Source organism: Mustela nivalis (assembly GCF_964662115.1).
Source record: "Mustela nivalis genome assembly, chromosome: 20".
Classification (NCBI taxonomy): domain Eukaryota; kingdom Metazoa; phylum Chordata; class Mammalia; order Carnivora; family Mustelidae; genus Mustela; species Mustela nivalis.
The window spans coordinates 18473256-18491076 of NC_139039.1; the positions used below are offsets into that span (position 1 = coordinate 18473256).

Here is a 17821-nt window from a genome sequence, read left to right on the forward strand (position 1 = left end):
GGGCAGATGAACTAATAATTAAAACTATATTATAAATCAAAGTTACTTAAAGGCATTCTATTCCTTAGTGGAAAATGAGCCAAGCAGAGACACCAGTGACTCTGAGGGAGCAACCAGATGTATGAAGGTGGCCAATATTAAAGCAGCAATTAGTTATGTGGCAAGAACAAGAAATGATGGCTTCTCCAGGCAAGGCGACTGGGCAGCCGTGTTTGCACAGTGAAATATGTGACATCCAGAGCCAATTATTTTTTACAGGTAAAGAATAAACTGTTTATATTAAGTAACATTGGGATAATAAACAAGAAACATGCCAGGCTAACTTTGAGTAAGTATGAGAATGTTCTCTACATAGTATATGAAATAGATACAATTAAGAAATAATAGAATACACCTACCTACAGTGGAAGAAAAGTGGTCTTGAATTTGAGAAGTCTCCTCCCTGGCTAGTTGTTTTGCCACTATTTTTTATGTCTTTGATTTTTTTTGTTTGGTTCTATTTTTTTGTTGTTTTTTTACATTTAAAATTGTCAAGCCATAATTCTGGAATAATTTCTAAATCATAAATAATGATGTCAGTTTAAATGAAAATGCAGTTCATGTTTGGATGGAGGATAGATATTTATTCACAGTGAAAACGCATGTACCCAGAGTTAATGTCACAAAATACAAAGATTATCTGCCCAGTCTGGTAAGCTCACTATTGTAAGCATTCTCTCAAACTGCACAGGTTCTCTCTCACTCCCTTTCACCTTTTCTCCCTCTTCTATCTATAACCCGAATTTCACCTTAAAAATTAATGAACATGAATATTTAATGCTTAACCTTTGAGCAGTATTTATTAAGAATAAAGCAAATTATCTGATCTTCAGCCCCAGGTATTTTAAAGTGGAATTATCTTCTAAAACAGAAAACAATAGTAGGTGACAGCAGCTCTAACACAAGTTAGTGAAATAAGGTTCATAGGTGCTGGGAAAAGAACTCAGAAGTACAGGTCTTCAATGAACTGAACTTTAATCTGCATGTAGAGACACACGGCCGTTATATATGTAAGGCTCGGCTTAAGTGCTAACACATGAAATTCTCCTCTTTCTTTTCAGAGTCTAGAAAATATACAGGTATAGAACTTAAATATACATATAATCTAATTTATTGTTTTAGTTTCCTGGGAGTCAGGCCAACTGGGTAAGAATCCCTGATTCTGAATGATAGTCTTCTGAATGGGTTTTTTAATTAATGCTGGAGATCTATACCTCACGTAAATTTAAATTAATTAGCAATACAATGAATGTCCTCATACGGAAATCTTCATTTAACACTCCCTGAAGAGGCATTATTATTTTACACTGAAGTATAATGCAACTAAGACTTTTAAAGAAATACCAACCAACTTCTTTTCTAATGGGGTATTTCAGTAAATTGTTAATAAGTTTCATATACCACTAACTGAAACTAATTCTGTATATCTTATTCAAACAAAAACAAAAACAACCTCTAAGACTAACAGACTGACTTCACCATTAACTGGCTCTGTGAAGCCTTACTTAGGTATATGGCAAGTTTGCGATCTAAAGGTAATTCACCTTTGAAAAACTGATCAGCCTGGTAGTGAAGACATCCCATAGATATTCCCTACTTAATACTTCATCTACATATCTGCTTCTCTCACCACACAGAGAATCAACTGCTATCTCAAAACGCAAGTTCGTCTGAAGGCATATAGAGCCTTAATGTTCTGGTACATAAAATTCAGTTTTACAATCCCTACTTGAAAGGGTTTGGTTTTTCATGTAAAATTAATCACAGTGTTACTTATTTGTGAAGAAAAACTTCCTACTTACGTAACACTTTTTTTTTTTTTTAAAGACCGTGGCAACACAGATAGGAATTGAATTCTGGAAAATATTTATCTGATAATTAATACTTACATTTTATAGTAACTTCACCAATAACCTGAATACCTTTATAATTTTCCCTAATCCTGCACAGAATAAGACATGCAGGTATCTAGACTGAAAAGCAGTAATACTGACATTACTTGGAAGCCTGATCTAACAGCTGGCTAAAATTCTGTACTTCTTCAAATTCTTGCTCTCCTCTAAATATCCTAGTCATACAGAACAGTGACTTACTGTATAGAATTCAACATAATTTCAAAAAAAGGTATTTTACAGGTAAGTCCAAACTTTATTTAAAACTACATCTTAAATTTAATGATGCCAAACATCACAAGAAAGGAAAAAGAAAACCAAAATGAAGACCAAAAAAAGGAAAGAAAGAAGAAAAACAAACAACCCCACAGTGTATCAAGGCTTCAATCTGTCCAGAATTCAGTTTCTGATGTTTTAAACTGCCACGGGCAGAAATTAGCACACCTATCAAGAATGCAGTGTCAAACTAATTTACATTTTTATACAGATCAAAACAGATGTTTATTTAGTGCCACGTTCAAATATGCATTGACTAACGTAAAGCGAGTTAGATGAGTCTCAGAAGACATCTCATACGCTTTGGGCTCCCACTGTTTCTGAAAAACAGAATAATGTGCTATAAATTACTGAATTAAGACATTACTAGAATTTATTATTGTTCTCTTATATTAAAACTTTCAGCATGAAGTTACTATAAAGGAAATACTAATTTAGTTTATAAAAATAGATGAGGATTTCTGTTTGAAGATGGTAGACGAGTGGATACTTCCTGTCTCTTAAAGCTCCATCAGGAAAAAAAACCCAACAAAATAAAACCTATAAAACTGACTAAATCCGGACCACTAAGAGTGGCCAGGAGGGAGAGCAGGACCTGGGACGAAAAAAAGCCCTGGAATGCTGAAGCAGAAGGAGGTGCAAGAAGGCGGGGTGGGGCGGAGCACAGATAAGAGTCTCACAAGTAAAATTGGGCTCAATACTGGGAAATTAGCTGAAAGTTTGATAGTGAGTCTGTCCTTCTCTTCACCTAGGAAAAGCAAAAATTGATGAACTGACAGAATAACAAAAAGAAAATCCTTTGATTTTTGATGCAAGACAGTCTCCTCTGAGTGGCCCAGAGGTTGTGCTATTAGATCCATGAAGAAGGAAATATGGGATTATCACTTGGCTCTGCAATCAGTCATATTTACACAGAATGGTCTTCAGAAAAAGTAAAGAAGTTTTTTTGTTTTTGTTTTAAAAGACTTTATTTATTTAGACAGAGACAGAGATCACAAGTAGGCAAACAGAGAAAGAGACGGGGAAGCAGTCTCCCTGCTGAGCAGAGAACCCGATGAGGGGCTCGACCCCAGGACCCTGAGGTCATGACCTGAGCCGAAGGCAGAGGCCTAACCACTCAGCCACCCAAGCACCCCAAAGTAAAGAAGTTCTAACTATTATAGTTACAAAAATGTGTGTTTGTTTTTATAACCTTAATGTAAGAAGAGGAGTAAAACTGAATAGAGAAAGCGGAAGGGTAAGGGAGTAGCAGCTAAGTAATGACCAAAGTTGATGGGACTAGAAAACATATATATTTAAAATAACGAAGGTAACAAACAGAAAAACCAAATAGTGAAAGAAGGAGAGAGAAGTCCAAATGCTCACTTTTCATAGGGAAGATAAGAGATGTCTGAATTTTAAATTAAGAAAAGTTACAAGAATATTATTTAGATGGGTTATGGACATTGGGAAAGGTATGTGCTATGGTGAGTGGTGTGAAGTGTGTAAACCTGGCGATTCAAAGACCTGTACCCCTGGGGCTAATAATACATTATTTGTCAATAAATAAACAAATTTTGAAAAAGAATATTATTTAGAGATAAAGAGGGTCTCATTCAAAAGAACTAAAAACCAATATTTAAAAGAAATGGGCTCCTGCCAGTTTATCACGAATTCTTTTGTACCTTTCCTTCTTAAAATTGTTGCTTCTACTACCTTGCTAAAACTCAGGATTTTAAAAATGGAAAAAAATTATCTGTTAATATCACTTTATAAATCAGGTAACAGATCAAGACTTTTTACAGAATTATGCTTCCCTTCCAATATTTGTCTTAAATCTTCCAAGTCCTAGTAGTGGATTTAAAAAACAAACTGATGGTATCAAGGTTTATTAATTTTTCAATACGATATGGTTCAAAGTGGTTAACTTACCAGGTTCCTTTAGTGTCTGAGAATTCCCAGCTAATTCTTCAGTCTGCATTTCACAAAGTATTTCACCAGATAAATGGTTTTTCTGTTCTTCTTCTACCATTTTCTTCCTTAGATCTGCCTTTGGAATGAAAAAAAAAAAGAAAAAATCAGTTTCCATCCCAGCAGTATTTGTCATATAAAGACAAGTTTAATTAAAGAGAGCAGAATACCTCTGAATATATTGTCAGTTTAAGTGGTAAATCTTCAACTTTCACAAAGTCTTCTTCATCAGATTTTTGACTTATGTTACCAGATTCTGCTTCCTGTGAGATAAATTGTATTGAATGAAGGCAAAGCACTCCATCTCTGGATCTAAACCTTTAAAGTAATCCATGCCAAGGATAAAATGGATTCTTATATACATCAGTAATTCTATCCTATTTCGGTTTTCTTCTGTGTTCAGCTCTATGAATTAAAGCAAAGCTGGAGTGCACGGGACAGGCCATGCACTTGAAGCTGTGGGCCATACTGTCGAACGTTCCATCCCCATTTGCAAAAACAAAGAGCCAGCTTATACAGGTTAAAGGAAGAAACGGTAGTTACACTGAGGCCTAAAACAATTAAAAGAACAACTCTGGTTTCTTGATAATGTTTATAGAACGCATCAGAATGTATCCAGCAGAATTAAGTAAACATTTACATACAGACTTTCAGTATCAACTCTGTGGAAGCTGAGAAAGATAAAGCATGAATCTAGTAACTTACTTTTGTTATCACTTCAGTGTCTCTCTGAAACTTAAATTCTTTTATTCTCCTGTTTCTCCTTTCTCATTTTTAATAGTATCATTTTATTAATACCCAAGTGGAAACCTTAGATTTTTCCTCTTCTTTCAACATTTCTCATCCAGCTCTAAGTTAGTACTTGGTTCCTATCATAAGGGAGCCTCCTAAAGTAGCATCCTTGACAACGCTCATCAGTCATCAGATTCCTCTTCAAAAACCAGGACGTTGGCCATTTGACTTTCTTGCACAAAGACCTTCAGTAGTGTCCCCTGCCTAAATTTCAAATTTAAATCCTTCTATAATCAAACTTTAATTTCAATTGCCTCCTAGAACAACTCTACACACTCATTAAATTACAGTCAAAATAAGTCTAACAGGTAACTTCCAGAGTTATAAATGTTAATTTCACTGTTGTCGAAGCCATCAAAACAGGTTACTAGTTCTAGTAATGTTTTTGAAATAATTATACGCTTCCTGAGAAATTAGGATATCATAATTTTAACTATATCTTTAGTAAGAAAACTGATGTTAATTAAAAAAAATATATGAAACACATTCCTTAGACCTCAAAGTTTATTGTTACAAATTCCTTAATGTTTTCGAATAAGAGAAAGGATATAAAACACAATCCAAGGTCCAAAAAATAAGCCACATGTTATAAAATTATAGCATGAAACAAAAATGTCCAGAGTAAAACAACTTACCTACCTACATCTTAAGTACAGATTTGCTACCATATATTTCTGTCATTTACCATAAGGAATCTACTGCTGTCAAACTGTAAACTTTAAGGTTTACCAAACCTGATACAGTTTTATCAAACTGTAAATCTTCAGGTTTATCAAATGTTTTTAAAACATTTCTGAAATGTTTTAAAACTGTTGAGATGTCAGGCCTGGGTACTGTAAGAGATTAATGATGATTCACATATCGTGTTCAGATCTGAACCTGAACTCTCTCAATGTTGCTACTTAAAACTCAAAATACGGGTCATAAACTTAAAAGAAAGTAGAACAGCTTTTAGATTTTGATATCTGATCATCTTAATTCACTATCACCCTTCTATTCAAGTTTAAACTAAGTTTGAGTAAGAAATACCTTTTGGCAGTTTCTAAACCTAAACACGAACACAAACCTCAACACAGTCTGTTTACAGACAGAAAATGTTAACCCGAAAAGGAAGAAATACGCATAGAAATGAAACGTAGATGATACATACATAGTCATTCACTAATACCGGAGATTCAGTATCAGGACTTCCAGCCAGAGAGCTCTCGGGAGTTTCCTGAGCAGATTTAACTTCTTTGACTGTAGGCACCAAGGTTTCAATTTCAGTTAAAGGTAAAGGCAAAGGATTAGGCTGTTTAGATGAATCAATGGTAGTGAGAGTGTCCTGTTGAACAGCACTATTTAAAGGTTCCTCGTTTTCCAAGATATTGAGGTAACAGGGTTTCACAGGAGTGCTATCGTGGTCATCTGTCATCAGAACAAAGTCTTAATATTAGTGTAATGCAACAGTTATTAAATTTCAGTATTATACCAAAAAGACAGTATGTATGAAGGAGTAATCAAGACATTTAAGACTCAAAAGAAGGGACAACTACAAGTTTTCCTTATCAATGATTCCTAAAATTAGTTAATCATATCCTGGAGATGTTTTAAAAATTAGATTGCTGAAGTCACCCAATTTCTAACGATATTCATGAGTAATACCCAGGAATGGCTATTAAATCCCTAAAGTTTGTATCTAAAGATGTTTTCTTTGAAGGTTTTTTCTGTGTGTTTGTCAACTTTTCTTGAGCACCTGTTTGCAGAAAGAAAGCTCTCATATTTTCTACAAAGAACTAAGGGAAATAAAAAAGACATACCTCAGGTCCAAAATACCTTCAAACTTACATAGCTAAGAATTTAATTTTTTTTCTTAGCTTTTAAAAGTATATAAAGGGCACTTTAAATCTTAAAATTGAACACTTTAGATTTCTTGCCTTTACTAGTAGTGGGTTCTTGTTCTGATGGGACATTTTTGCTTTCTCCTGATTTTTCAAAGTCATGTTGTAGTACCTAGAAGGAAAAAGTGACGTCTTAATAGCAGGGCCTAAAATATATGGCCATTATATATAGGAGATGGTTAGGAGTTTATGGTGTTCGTCCAACCTGAGAGCTTCATACAAGTGAATTTAAAAATGTCTTCTGAAAATGTTTCAGGAAGGATGCTGTAGTTAAAACTTTAAGAGGGTTAAGTAGAATGTTTCATTTTCTTCTTAACCTCAAAATAATAGAGAACTAGAGTATTATGGATTCCACTATTTTTTTTTTTTAAGATTTTATTTATTTATTTGACAGACAGAGATCACAAGTAGGCAGAGTGGCAGGCAGAGAGAGAGGAGGAAGCAGGCTCCCTGCTGAGCAGAGAGCCCGATGTGGGACTCGATCCCAGGACCCTGAGATCATGACCTGCGCCGAAGGCAGCGGTTTAACCCACTGAGCCACCCAGGCGCCCCGGATTCCACTATTTTAAAATTGTTCTTTTTTTTTTTTTTCAAATCAGACTCAATCTTGAATGAAACTAAAAGATCACTTATTTGTGGAGCATAACAAATAGCATGGAGGACATGGGGAGTTAGAGAGGAGAAGGGAGTTGGGGGAAATTGGAAGGGGAAGTGAACTATGAGAGACTATGGACTCTGAAAAACAATCTGAGGGTTTTGAAGGGGCGGGGGGTGGGAGGTCAGGGTACCAGATGGTGGGTATTATAGAGGGCACGGATTGCATGGAGCACTGGGTGCGGTGCAAAAATAATGAATACTGTTAAGCTAAAAATAAAAAATAAATAAAAAAAAAAAGATACCCATTTATATGTTAAGTGAATGGAAGAATTGACCAGGAGGGAAGAAAGATAAAGCCAAGTGCATCCAGCAGGAGGAGAGAACAAAATCAGATTCATCTCATGCTTGGAGAAAGGAATACAGTGGTGGGTGAGAAGAGGGCAGTGGTGGTGGTGCTTGGAAGCTGTTAAAAGAAAATGCAAACATCAAGGTTCTTTCCCCCAACTTTAACAGAAAATGGGAGATTATATTTTGGATAAATTGAACTAGGAAGCCTCAGACCAGAGGGCGGCCTGGGTAAGGGTGGGGTACAAAAAGCACAAATGAGGACAGGATAAAAAATCATGCTGAAAATAGGATTCAGCACAAATCCGTAGAGTGATGGGACCCCCAGCAGCATTCCCACATCTAGCTCCTGAACACGGGCACCCAAAGAGGTATGACTCCCAGGCAGAGAAGAAAGGAAGACCCTTCTTTGGAAAAACAAACCAGCTCAGAGAAAAGACCAATAGGTATTAACATTTGGGATTTTCTATCAAAAAGCTGTCTACCCAAATGTCCTACAGTGAAGCCCAGAATAACCCCAACCAGCTTCCTGGTGTATCATTTTTTAGTATGAACACCGAAGGTACCACAGACATTTGAAGAAACCGCCAGGTGGTAAGAGATGATAGCACTTCTTTGAACTAACAGCATGCTATAAAAAAGTAATCAGAAAATAAAAGTATTTAGAAATTAAAAATATGACATTCATATAAGTATTAAAGTCAAAGAAATCTCCCAGGAAGTAAAACAAAAAGAGCAAGGGAACGATAAAAGGGAGAGAAGAGAAAATTAGAAAATCAACACATGAGGGCTAATAATGTCTGATAATATTAATTCCAAGAGGAATTAAAAGAGAAAATGGAGGGGAAGCAATGCAAAAAAAGAAAATTTAATAAAATAAAGGACATGGTTATTGATTGCTTACAGACCCACTGAGTATGCAGTCCAGGGAATGAAAAAAGACATAACAAGGGTATCAGTATAAAACTTCAGAACTCCGGGGAGTGGGGGCAGGGAGCTCTAGGATGGGAAAGAAAAAAGAATACAAAGAGTCAGAACTGAAAAAGACATCAGCCTTCTCAACAGAGGCACTGAAAATTGGAAGACAAAGGAGGCACTGAAATGATGTTTCAACATGGAAGAATTTAAGATTTTCTTAGACCCATAATGTCTCAAAATGTTTCTTTTATGCACTCTTTCTCAGAGAGGTACTAGAAATGTGCTCTACCAAAAATGAGGGAAAAAGAGGACAAAACTGGATTCCACAAATAGATGGAATAAAGAATGACAAAGGAACTCCCAGGCTGCTAGCTAGGGAGCAGGTCTAATGAAGAGCCAAAGCCAGGACGGAGCGGGAAGGATGAAACGACAAACTGGTACATGCAGAAGAGTCCACTGAGAAGTTCATACAGCTGTTGCTGGGCAGAACAAAGACTTGGGTATGGAGTCAAAGAAAATCAGGCAAACAAAAAATGGAGACAATTATTAATTTCAAGTGAAAAAAATGTATAAGAATAAGCAACAAACAGTATTTGCTTAATTGAGCAAGTCGGTAATATTTATGTAGTTTTGGTTAGATCTCTGGCTAAATGTAGATTTAAGCAAAAGATACAACTGAATGAGGAGGACGGGATTAATATAATTAAATGAGGAGTCTTAAGTGACCTCAAAGTCTTCATCTACTAGAATAGGAAGTCAATGGAGAATGTCTAACACATAACTAAATAAATATACACACATACTATTCAAAAATAGAGTTAAATAACAAAAGAAATCATACAAAATGCTGCCTATGGGACAGGATGAGGTGGAGGTAAGAAAGGGGATGATTTTATTATATACTGTTTCCATGTATAACTAGGAAGTAAAGATACATGAAAAATCCAGATCTTCTAGTAATGTCACAGTTTTTAGGACCTGTTACCCCCACATCCCCCCAAATTAAAGCGCTTTAAGTATAAGCATTCCTAAATGTAAAAATAAACTAGTATTTGATTGAGATTTCTGTAAGGATGTTAAAAAGATTTGTTTATTCATGAAAATGAGAATAGGGAAACTGTAAATTCTGACATCCTTAAAAAGGATCTGCCTTCAGTAGTTAAAGACGACTGGGGGAAGGTGTGTTTGTCTGGACTGGAATACCTGATCATCGTGTTCCATTTCTTCTGTAGCTTCGGTGTTAGCCTGAAGTGAAGTCTGGACATCCACAGGCCCCTCTTCAAATTCTTCTATTTCTTCATCCTCATTCTCATCTTCTCCACTTCCATAATTAGTCAAAGCCTGAGTTTCAGCCTTGGACAAGTCTAAATTGATTAATACAGTTTTTAGGAAATTTTCAGCACTAAACCTTAAGAGTAGCTACCATGTACTGCATTCCTGCACTGCCCAAGTCCTTTACATAGGATATCAGAAATCTTCCAAACAGTAAGCAGCGGAACACTGTGGTGCAGAAAGGACAGGGCATCTGTTCAGGGCCACACCAGATCATTCAGAGTTGTTGGACACCTAATTCGACATTCATTACACTCTGCCCAACTGTTTGGATAAGTGACCTGTAAAGAGCTAACATATAAACCCAGTACAGAGCCTTCACACTTACTAATGGACACCGGACATTCTTCACTTTCTTCATCCTCCTCTTGATCAGAAACATCCGATCTCACATTTTTGGGACCATCACCACCATACATCTCAGATGTCTGAGTCTGCTTAACTGTTTCAGTTTCATCCTTGTCCTAGCCACAAATACATGTAATGAATTCCTTAAAATGCATTTTAAAAGGTATATACTAATAAGCCCATCACAAAAATTAGTCATGATCTAATAAAAAATACAAGAAGTTGTTTTTAAGAGAAAATAAAGTTTTTTTTGGAAGAAAGGCTATTTGATGAAAAACTTTTCTCTCAAACATTAAGTTAAAGCTCTTAAAGTTATTTAATCTTTTGTCTCAAAAACATTGTTTTTAGGCACAAATTAGCCACTTACTTTGTCTTCATCATCAATTTCTCCAACAGGTGAGCCATGATCTCCTTCAAGAATCCTTTTGGCCTATAAGCAAATTAAACAGAATTTAGGGGTGACCTTTCAGCATTATACTTAGATATTCAGTAACTTTAATATATGCTGTTTTTGACCACAATCCAAAGAGATGAATGCTTTCTTAGAAACGTACATTCAACTATTTCAATGAAGTCTTTTAAATTAGCCAAACAAAAATCAACACTGCCTACCAGGAATAATGAGCATCTCAAATTCACTAATTCCAGAACAAAAACCTTTGACTCCCTCCCCAAGCCCCAGCCTCCTTCACAGCCTTCTGAATCTCAGTGAACGGCCCTTCACGTACCAATGCCAAAGTCAGACACCAGGAAGCTGCCTGTGCTCTACTTGTATTACTCACATCTGAACTGTAAGAATGCCTCACTGACTCAGTTCTCAAAATGGATCTGCTAGTGTGCACTCAGAGCTTAGTCACACCGTTCCCTACCTGCAGTGCTACAACAGCCTTCCAACTGGTCTCTGCTTCTATCTCTTCCTTCCTACGATTCCTATGTAATGTGATATCTAAACCAGTCTTTTTAATTGCACATGTGATTATGTCCCTCCTCTATTTCAAAGTTTCCCATGTGTTTCCATCATGTTTAGAATAAAATCAAACAGAAGACCCTTAGCTGCCATTGTTAAGGTCCCATAATTTGGCTTTACACACCTAGGTAACCTCATCTACACTCTCGCTTCCTGTGAGGTATTCCCGCTACCCCAGCCTTCTACAAGTTCTCCAAACTGCTCAATCCAGCCTAAGTCTTTTAACTTATAGTTTTCGCTGCCTGGAATGTCCTTCCTTTTCATCTTCTTAATAAATGCCTTGTCTTTCTTGCCCTAGTTTATACTTCATCCACTTAAACAGCCTCATGAGACTGCCTATCTTTAAGTAGTCTTTACAAGCATTTATTATGGTTTTATCCTGTTTTATTTTCTTCAAGCACTTGGCAATGACTGAAATGATCTGAAACTTACCTATGTCTGGAGTGAAAACACTAAGAAAAGTGTGAAACAGGTGGCTTGACTTTTTCTACTTTAGATTTCAGGGAGAAGGGTGGCCTCTTTCCAGTTTGGGGCCTGATGTGCTTTCCTTCTTGTGATTATAGAGTCAAGAGGAGGGAGAGGTCTAAGGAAGAAACCTTCTGGTATCCCTCAAGTTGAAGGGAAAAATCCCATCCAATTTCATATGTGATCAAACTAATTTAATGAAGTATAAGAAGCTACAGAGATGTGCAGCCGAAGTCCTAACTTGTAAACAAGCATGTGTGCTGGTTGGGGTGACAGATATCCCTGGTAGCTCTAAGCTCTATCAAGGTTGGAATAGCTACTACAGACAGCTGGTCAAGAACTGGATCCCAGTAATCCTCTCTTTTTGGAGGCTTGAGCGACAATTTTGTAAGACAGCTGATAACTCTTGTCACCAATTCCTGTCTGCATTCCTAATCTTTTAGCCACTGAGGTCACATTTGAGATCCAGTATGTGCCTACCATCTGTACTGATTTAGATAATCTAATTAACTGCTTTTACTTAGAAAATATGTTAGCTGAGGTCAAGTATGCATTTAGTTAATAATGATCAAGAACTGTATTTTTATTCTAATTATAACTACTTCCAAAATCAAAATGAATGTTATTTACCTCTTTGGCATAAGACTGTATCACTCCAGCTGCTTCTATTTTCCTTTTGCACCTCTGTTTAACAGTTATACTATTATTATCCAAATCCTGCATCAGCTTAAAGAAAGCCAATTCATTAAACAACACTTCAGATATCTCTACAAGAAGATCTTCTCCACAGTCTTTCAGTTTTCTGCCGGCAAATTTTGCCAGTGAATCCTATTACAAAGATAAACCAAGTGATTTTAAGATTAAAATAAACTTCAATTGCGGGTAGAGCAATACAGAGGATTAAGAAGTTTAAATTACAATACTCACCTAGAGAAAAAAAAATTGTATTACTTTTTAATACAGAAAAGGCTAAAATTAATGGCTGAGATTACTACACAGATTACTTTTTTTAAGATTTACTTATTTATTTAGAGAGACAGACAGACATGCAGGAGCAGGGGGAGGGGCAGAGGGAGAAGGAGAGAATCTCAAGCAGACTCCCCACTGAGCATCAAGCCCTACACAAGGCTTGATCTCAGGACCCTGAGACCAAGACCTGAGCAGAAACCAAGAGCTGGACATTTAACCGACTGAGCCACCCAGGTGCCCGACATGGTAATATTCTTTAGTGATATTAACCTAAGTAGGAATCATGCTAGTCTCCTCTAAAGAGTGTATGAAAGGAAAAGAACAGGACATGTAATCATCAATAGATTTAGTCCCTAATTAATAGAACTGGTGGCCACAAATGAGTAAACCAGAGGATACATATTTACCATAGTAAGAAGCTGAGGTGCCCAGAGAGGAAAATACGAAGTCCTCCCTTTCTCAATGTTAACATCAGAGTACTTTTCAAGTTCCCCTGTTTTATATAAGCCAGGCAGTCATGCTAATTTAAACTTCTTCTTCAGAATCAGTTTAAAAGCAAACTTTAGCTCTATTCAAGTTGAAATAAAGCATCATCAAATGAGTAAATCAGCTATATTCTGGACATTTTTTATAAAACTGCATTTCCTTTTCTTCCCCAAAATAAGGACTATGCCATTTAGAAAACAGGCAAACAACTATATTCTGTGTCTCCTCCCTCCAAAAAACCATCTCATCTAGCAAAATTGTAGAAGTATAAATGTGGCTGTGGAAAAAAAAAAAAACAAAACTCACTGAATAGGTTTCATAGAAAAAAGTAGATTTTAAGTTCTATCTCATGAAAAATTTTCAATAGTCTGGGCAAGATTTACTGTAAACCAGTCTTTATTCTTTTCTAGGTCCCTTTGTGGAAAAAAAAAGTCAGGTATGGGTTAAAAGAAAAGCAGCCAGGTTTTCTTAGGAAAAAAATCTTATTTCCAAATTAATATGTTGGCATCTGTCTCAATTATGTAACAGCAAACAAAACTGAAGAAGGATTGCATGGATCTTGATAATTATAAAGGATTTCTCTTTGAGCCTGATTCTAGAATGGAGTTATTTCTTTCTGTAGGAATAAACTACTTAATTTTATAAAAACATATTTATCTAAAATTATCCTAAACATTTTTAAACCGTGTAACAACAGAGATGCCTAATATATTCCTTATATATTATGTGTTAGTACAATTCAGTTAAATAGAGCCATCATGACTTAAAACCTATTACTGAATTTGTACTTTGGCCTTAATAAAACAAAATGGAAAATTATAGTGATGGAAATTTACATCAAGCCTCAGGTTTTAAAAGTTATTGACAGACAAAGTGATAATACTTTCTTTAAAACCAATTTAAACACATAGGAAGTAAGGAATAGTTTTATGGGAAATTTCTGTAATAAAGTTGAAGAGATAAACATATTTCCTAGTTTGGAGTAATTATACACATCACTGAACTACCTCTATGGGAAAACTTATCTGCATATTGAACTGAAAAGATGTTTACTGTACGAAGTAAGGTATCCTTACTTAACAAGGGGATTCTCAGCCTTAGCACAGCTAACATGCCACGAGATATTAGTACCAGCCACTTTCTGCCTGTATGATGAATGTCTGCAGGCATTGCAAAAATGCCGCCAGTTTAGAATCATGACCTTAACATTAAAGTTACTATTACAGCCTAAGAAGTCTCTATAATCAACAAGTGGTTTCTGGTTTCTAAAATTTCCCACACTGGAAAAAAAATTTTAGAAAATAGCATAGAATACTTCCTAAACAATGACTCTGAAATGTTCTTACTGGATAGGAGAAGAATCAAAACAAAATTTTATTCAAGTTTGGCTAGGCCTTAGATGATCGAGTCAAAGAAAGACACAGGTCCTACTACCTTTTTTTTTTTTTTTTTTTTTAAAGATTTTATTTATTTGAGAGAGACAGAGTGAGCAGGGGGACTGTGAGAAGGGGAAGCAGGCTCCTTACTGAGAAGGGAACCTGATGCAGGGCTGGATCCCAGGACCTTGAGATCATGACCTAAGCTGAAGGCAGACACTTAACCAACGGAGCCACCCAGGTGTCCCATAATACAATTTTGTTTTTAAACCACATAAAGGAATAACCTAAAAAGGTATTGAAATGTCATGCCCAGTGGATACCAGAATGGACATTTATCTAAATAAATTGCATATTGCCAGAAAATGGCAAAAAAGTAATAATAATCCCAACTAGAGGGTATATATATTGTTGTCATACAAGTATAAACTCTTACCTGTAATATACTTCCCAGTTGTTTATGAAAGAACTTTACAAATTCTTTGCTCTCATCATTTTGCTGGGTGAGAGTCAAAACCATACGTCTTACTGAAGTTAGAAGTTGAGAAGAGCATACTTCATCCATGTGCTCCTGAGAAAAATCCTAGTTGGTTAGGACCATTATTTAAGAAATATTAATTCACATGAGACTTTTTTTTCTTACACAGATGCTTCTCAACTGTCAGATATATGTTTAGAAATATCTATTCATAAGAAGAGCCAAATTCCTGCATTACACATGTCAAGGGGTTTGTACATTTTGACCCACCATAGCAGGTAACAGCCAGTAAAAGAAATGGGCTGATTCAATACTTCTCATTCCTTCCCTGCTGTATCTTAAGGAGAACTCTTTATGCCCTAGTCTCCATACTGCCTGTCTCCCCATTTGCAGTTCAGTTCATTTCAACCACACTCTTAAAACTCACCTCACGCATCTTCTACCCGAGCTTTCTCACCTCGCTTGGCATTACAAAGACTGCACGGCGCAGGAGCTTCAGCAGCACTCTGGCCTCTACCCACGAGATGCCAATAGCACCCTCTACTCTCCTATGTCCTGAGAGCTAAAACTTTATGTAGACATTGCAAGATGCTTCTAGGGTCAAAACACCCCCAGTTGTCCTAATTTTCCAAACAAAGCCTTTTGGGGCAAGTCTCTTCTCCTTCATCTTCCTTCAGAAGCACGTGCAAACCACCTAATAATCCAAATCTTGGATCACTTTTGAAGGTGAGTCCATAAAACATCCACATCAAGTACCTCAAGGTTCTCATTCTTCTTCTGCCACTACACTCATTTGGGCAGGTCTTCCAACCTTTATTCAGGTGAGTTCATGTTTTGTTTTTTTCCTATAGAAATGTGTAAAGCGAGGTGGCTAAACTAGATGATTTCTAAGGTTTCTTAAATTGAAGGAATTATGATCATTTTTTAGAAAAATCATGTGACAGAGCAGGCAGTTGGGGGGGGGGGGACGGGACAACCGTCCCTTGTCTTCAAGGGATCAAATACCAGAGAAGAAAGTCAGATACAGGAATAATCAATCACTACATGCTATGCACTGTCCAACAGATGATACTTCTTAACTCTGAGATCTGTTTCTTATTTATCACCTAGCACAGTGGCCAGCTCACAGGAGCCACTCATTACTTGCTGAATATACAGATATAATAAAAGCAGCACACACCAGGTATATTAGGAGCTATGGTAGTATATAAGAAACAACAATTATCTCTGAAGAAAGGATATTTCTGCCAAGCAGAAAAGAGTGAAGGAATTTTATATTTTTGGTAATGACGACTTACTTGTACACAGGGCTGATATAGGAAAACGCAATGACAGGAACAGGAAATATTGAGTAACCTGGAGTGAGTGAGTGAGTGAGTGAGTGAGGGGACCAGATGGAGAGTGGGGCCAGATGAAGGTAGGGAAATGTACCGCGTCCAGCAGCGAAATCTCTTGAAGGAGGGGGAGTCTGCTTAGTCAGCATTCATTTCATGCCTATTATGACAGGATGTCTAGGCAAAACATGAAGATCTCAATTAAGGTTATGCCTCTGGAAAGAAGGAAAGAAAAGTGACTGCTCTTAAGGGGAAAATCAATTTTTGACTCACTGGTGATAGAAGATATGAGTCAAGAAGCCCAGCTTAGGTGACAGGATATAATGTTGACTTTAATAAAGAAGTTCTATAACTCTACCAAGAAAGTCAAGATTTAAAGTGAAATGAGACATAACAAAATAGTTAAAATCAGATCGTTAGTTCTACTCATTTTGCTGGCCTCAAAAACTTTTTGAAATGCTAAGTTTAGTAAGTGAATATTTATGAGGGGCTATCAATTAAATTAGACACAAAATGGGAAAAGCAATAAAAATTTCCTAACTGTAGATGACTGCATTCTCTAAGCGTAAAGCTAAATCAGTTAGATTTTTTAAACCTTAGAAGTAATTGTACATATTAAATATTGCTAGCCATATATCTAATTTTACCAAAAAGACAACCTTAAAACTTATTTATTGGATCACTCACGATAAAATAAAAATGTGAAACAAAAAAGGCAACACTTACCTATGCCTAATGAAAGCAAGTAACCGCTTGCATAGTTTAAGTCAACTCACCTGAAGGAATGGTTTCAAATTCTCAAATCAATCTACCCATCTATCTACATGAACATATGCACATTCTTACAACTTGCAGGAATAGAAATATTCTTCTCTGGGAAGTGAGTACATACATTACAAATAACGGGAGATAATTTACAGAATAACTGATGAAACTGATGTGTTTTTAGCTTTCTTTTGTTTACCTGTCATTTTCTGAATTTACTACAATGCAATCTTTTTTAAGAATTAAAGAACAAAACACAAAGTATTTATTTTAAGAAATTATTGCCTACCTTCAAGAAAGGAATGACTTCTTTCATAATGGCTTTAATTTGCCGGTCCAGCTGCTGAGTATCAATTCTAGGGCATGGGACAGTAGAAACTTCACTTACAGGTTGTTGTGGACCATGATTTTCAAGAGGAGTTTCTATACATTTTTAAAAGGAAAATGATTCGTTAGCAAAATAAAGCTTGTGACATTATACATACACATTTATTGAGAATTTTCAGTATTAAAATCTGATGATTTTACACCAATACAATGGAGCATTTATGTAATTTTAGCACCCTTAACAAAAAGAAAATAGTCATAAAACTATTAAATATCAGATGGGGC

At 36.1% G+C, this 17821-nt stretch overlaps 1 protein-coding gene across 50 annotated transcripts in view; it reads right to left on the minus strand.

Annotated features, from left to right (window-relative positions):
* Positions 1 to 602: 602 nt before the first annotated feature.
* PCM1 (pericentriolar material 1) overlaps positions 603 to 17821 on the minus strand; it is an 81747-nt gene continuing 64528 nt past the window's right edge. For all 50 annotated transcript variants that reach the window (XM_082715550.1, XM_082715584.1, XM_082715580.1 and 47 more), the window contains 11 exons: positions 17499 to 17632; positions 15069 to 15203; positions 12432 to 12629; positions 10737 to 10799; positions 10350 to 10485; positions 9893 to 10053; positions 6866 to 6941; positions 6100 to 6356; positions 4328 to 4420; positions 4119 to 4236; positions 603 to 2527 (listed from right to left, as the gene is read on the minus strand). In XM_082715550.1, the coding sequence (XP_082571676.1) occupies positions 2502 to 2527; positions 4119 to 4236; positions 4328 to 4420; positions 6100 to 6356; positions 6866 to 6941; positions 9893 to 10053; positions 10350 to 10485; positions 10737 to 10799; positions 12432 to 12629; positions 15069 to 15203; positions 17499 to 17632 (1397 nt within the window). In that variant the 3' untranslated portion in view covers positions 603 to 2501. The remainder of the gene's footprint in view (positions 2528 to 4118; positions 4237 to 4327; positions 4421 to 6099; positions 6357 to 6865; positions 6942 to 9892; positions 10054 to 10349; positions 10486 to 10736; positions 10800 to 12431; positions 12630 to 15068; positions 15204 to 17498; positions 17633 to 17821) is intronic.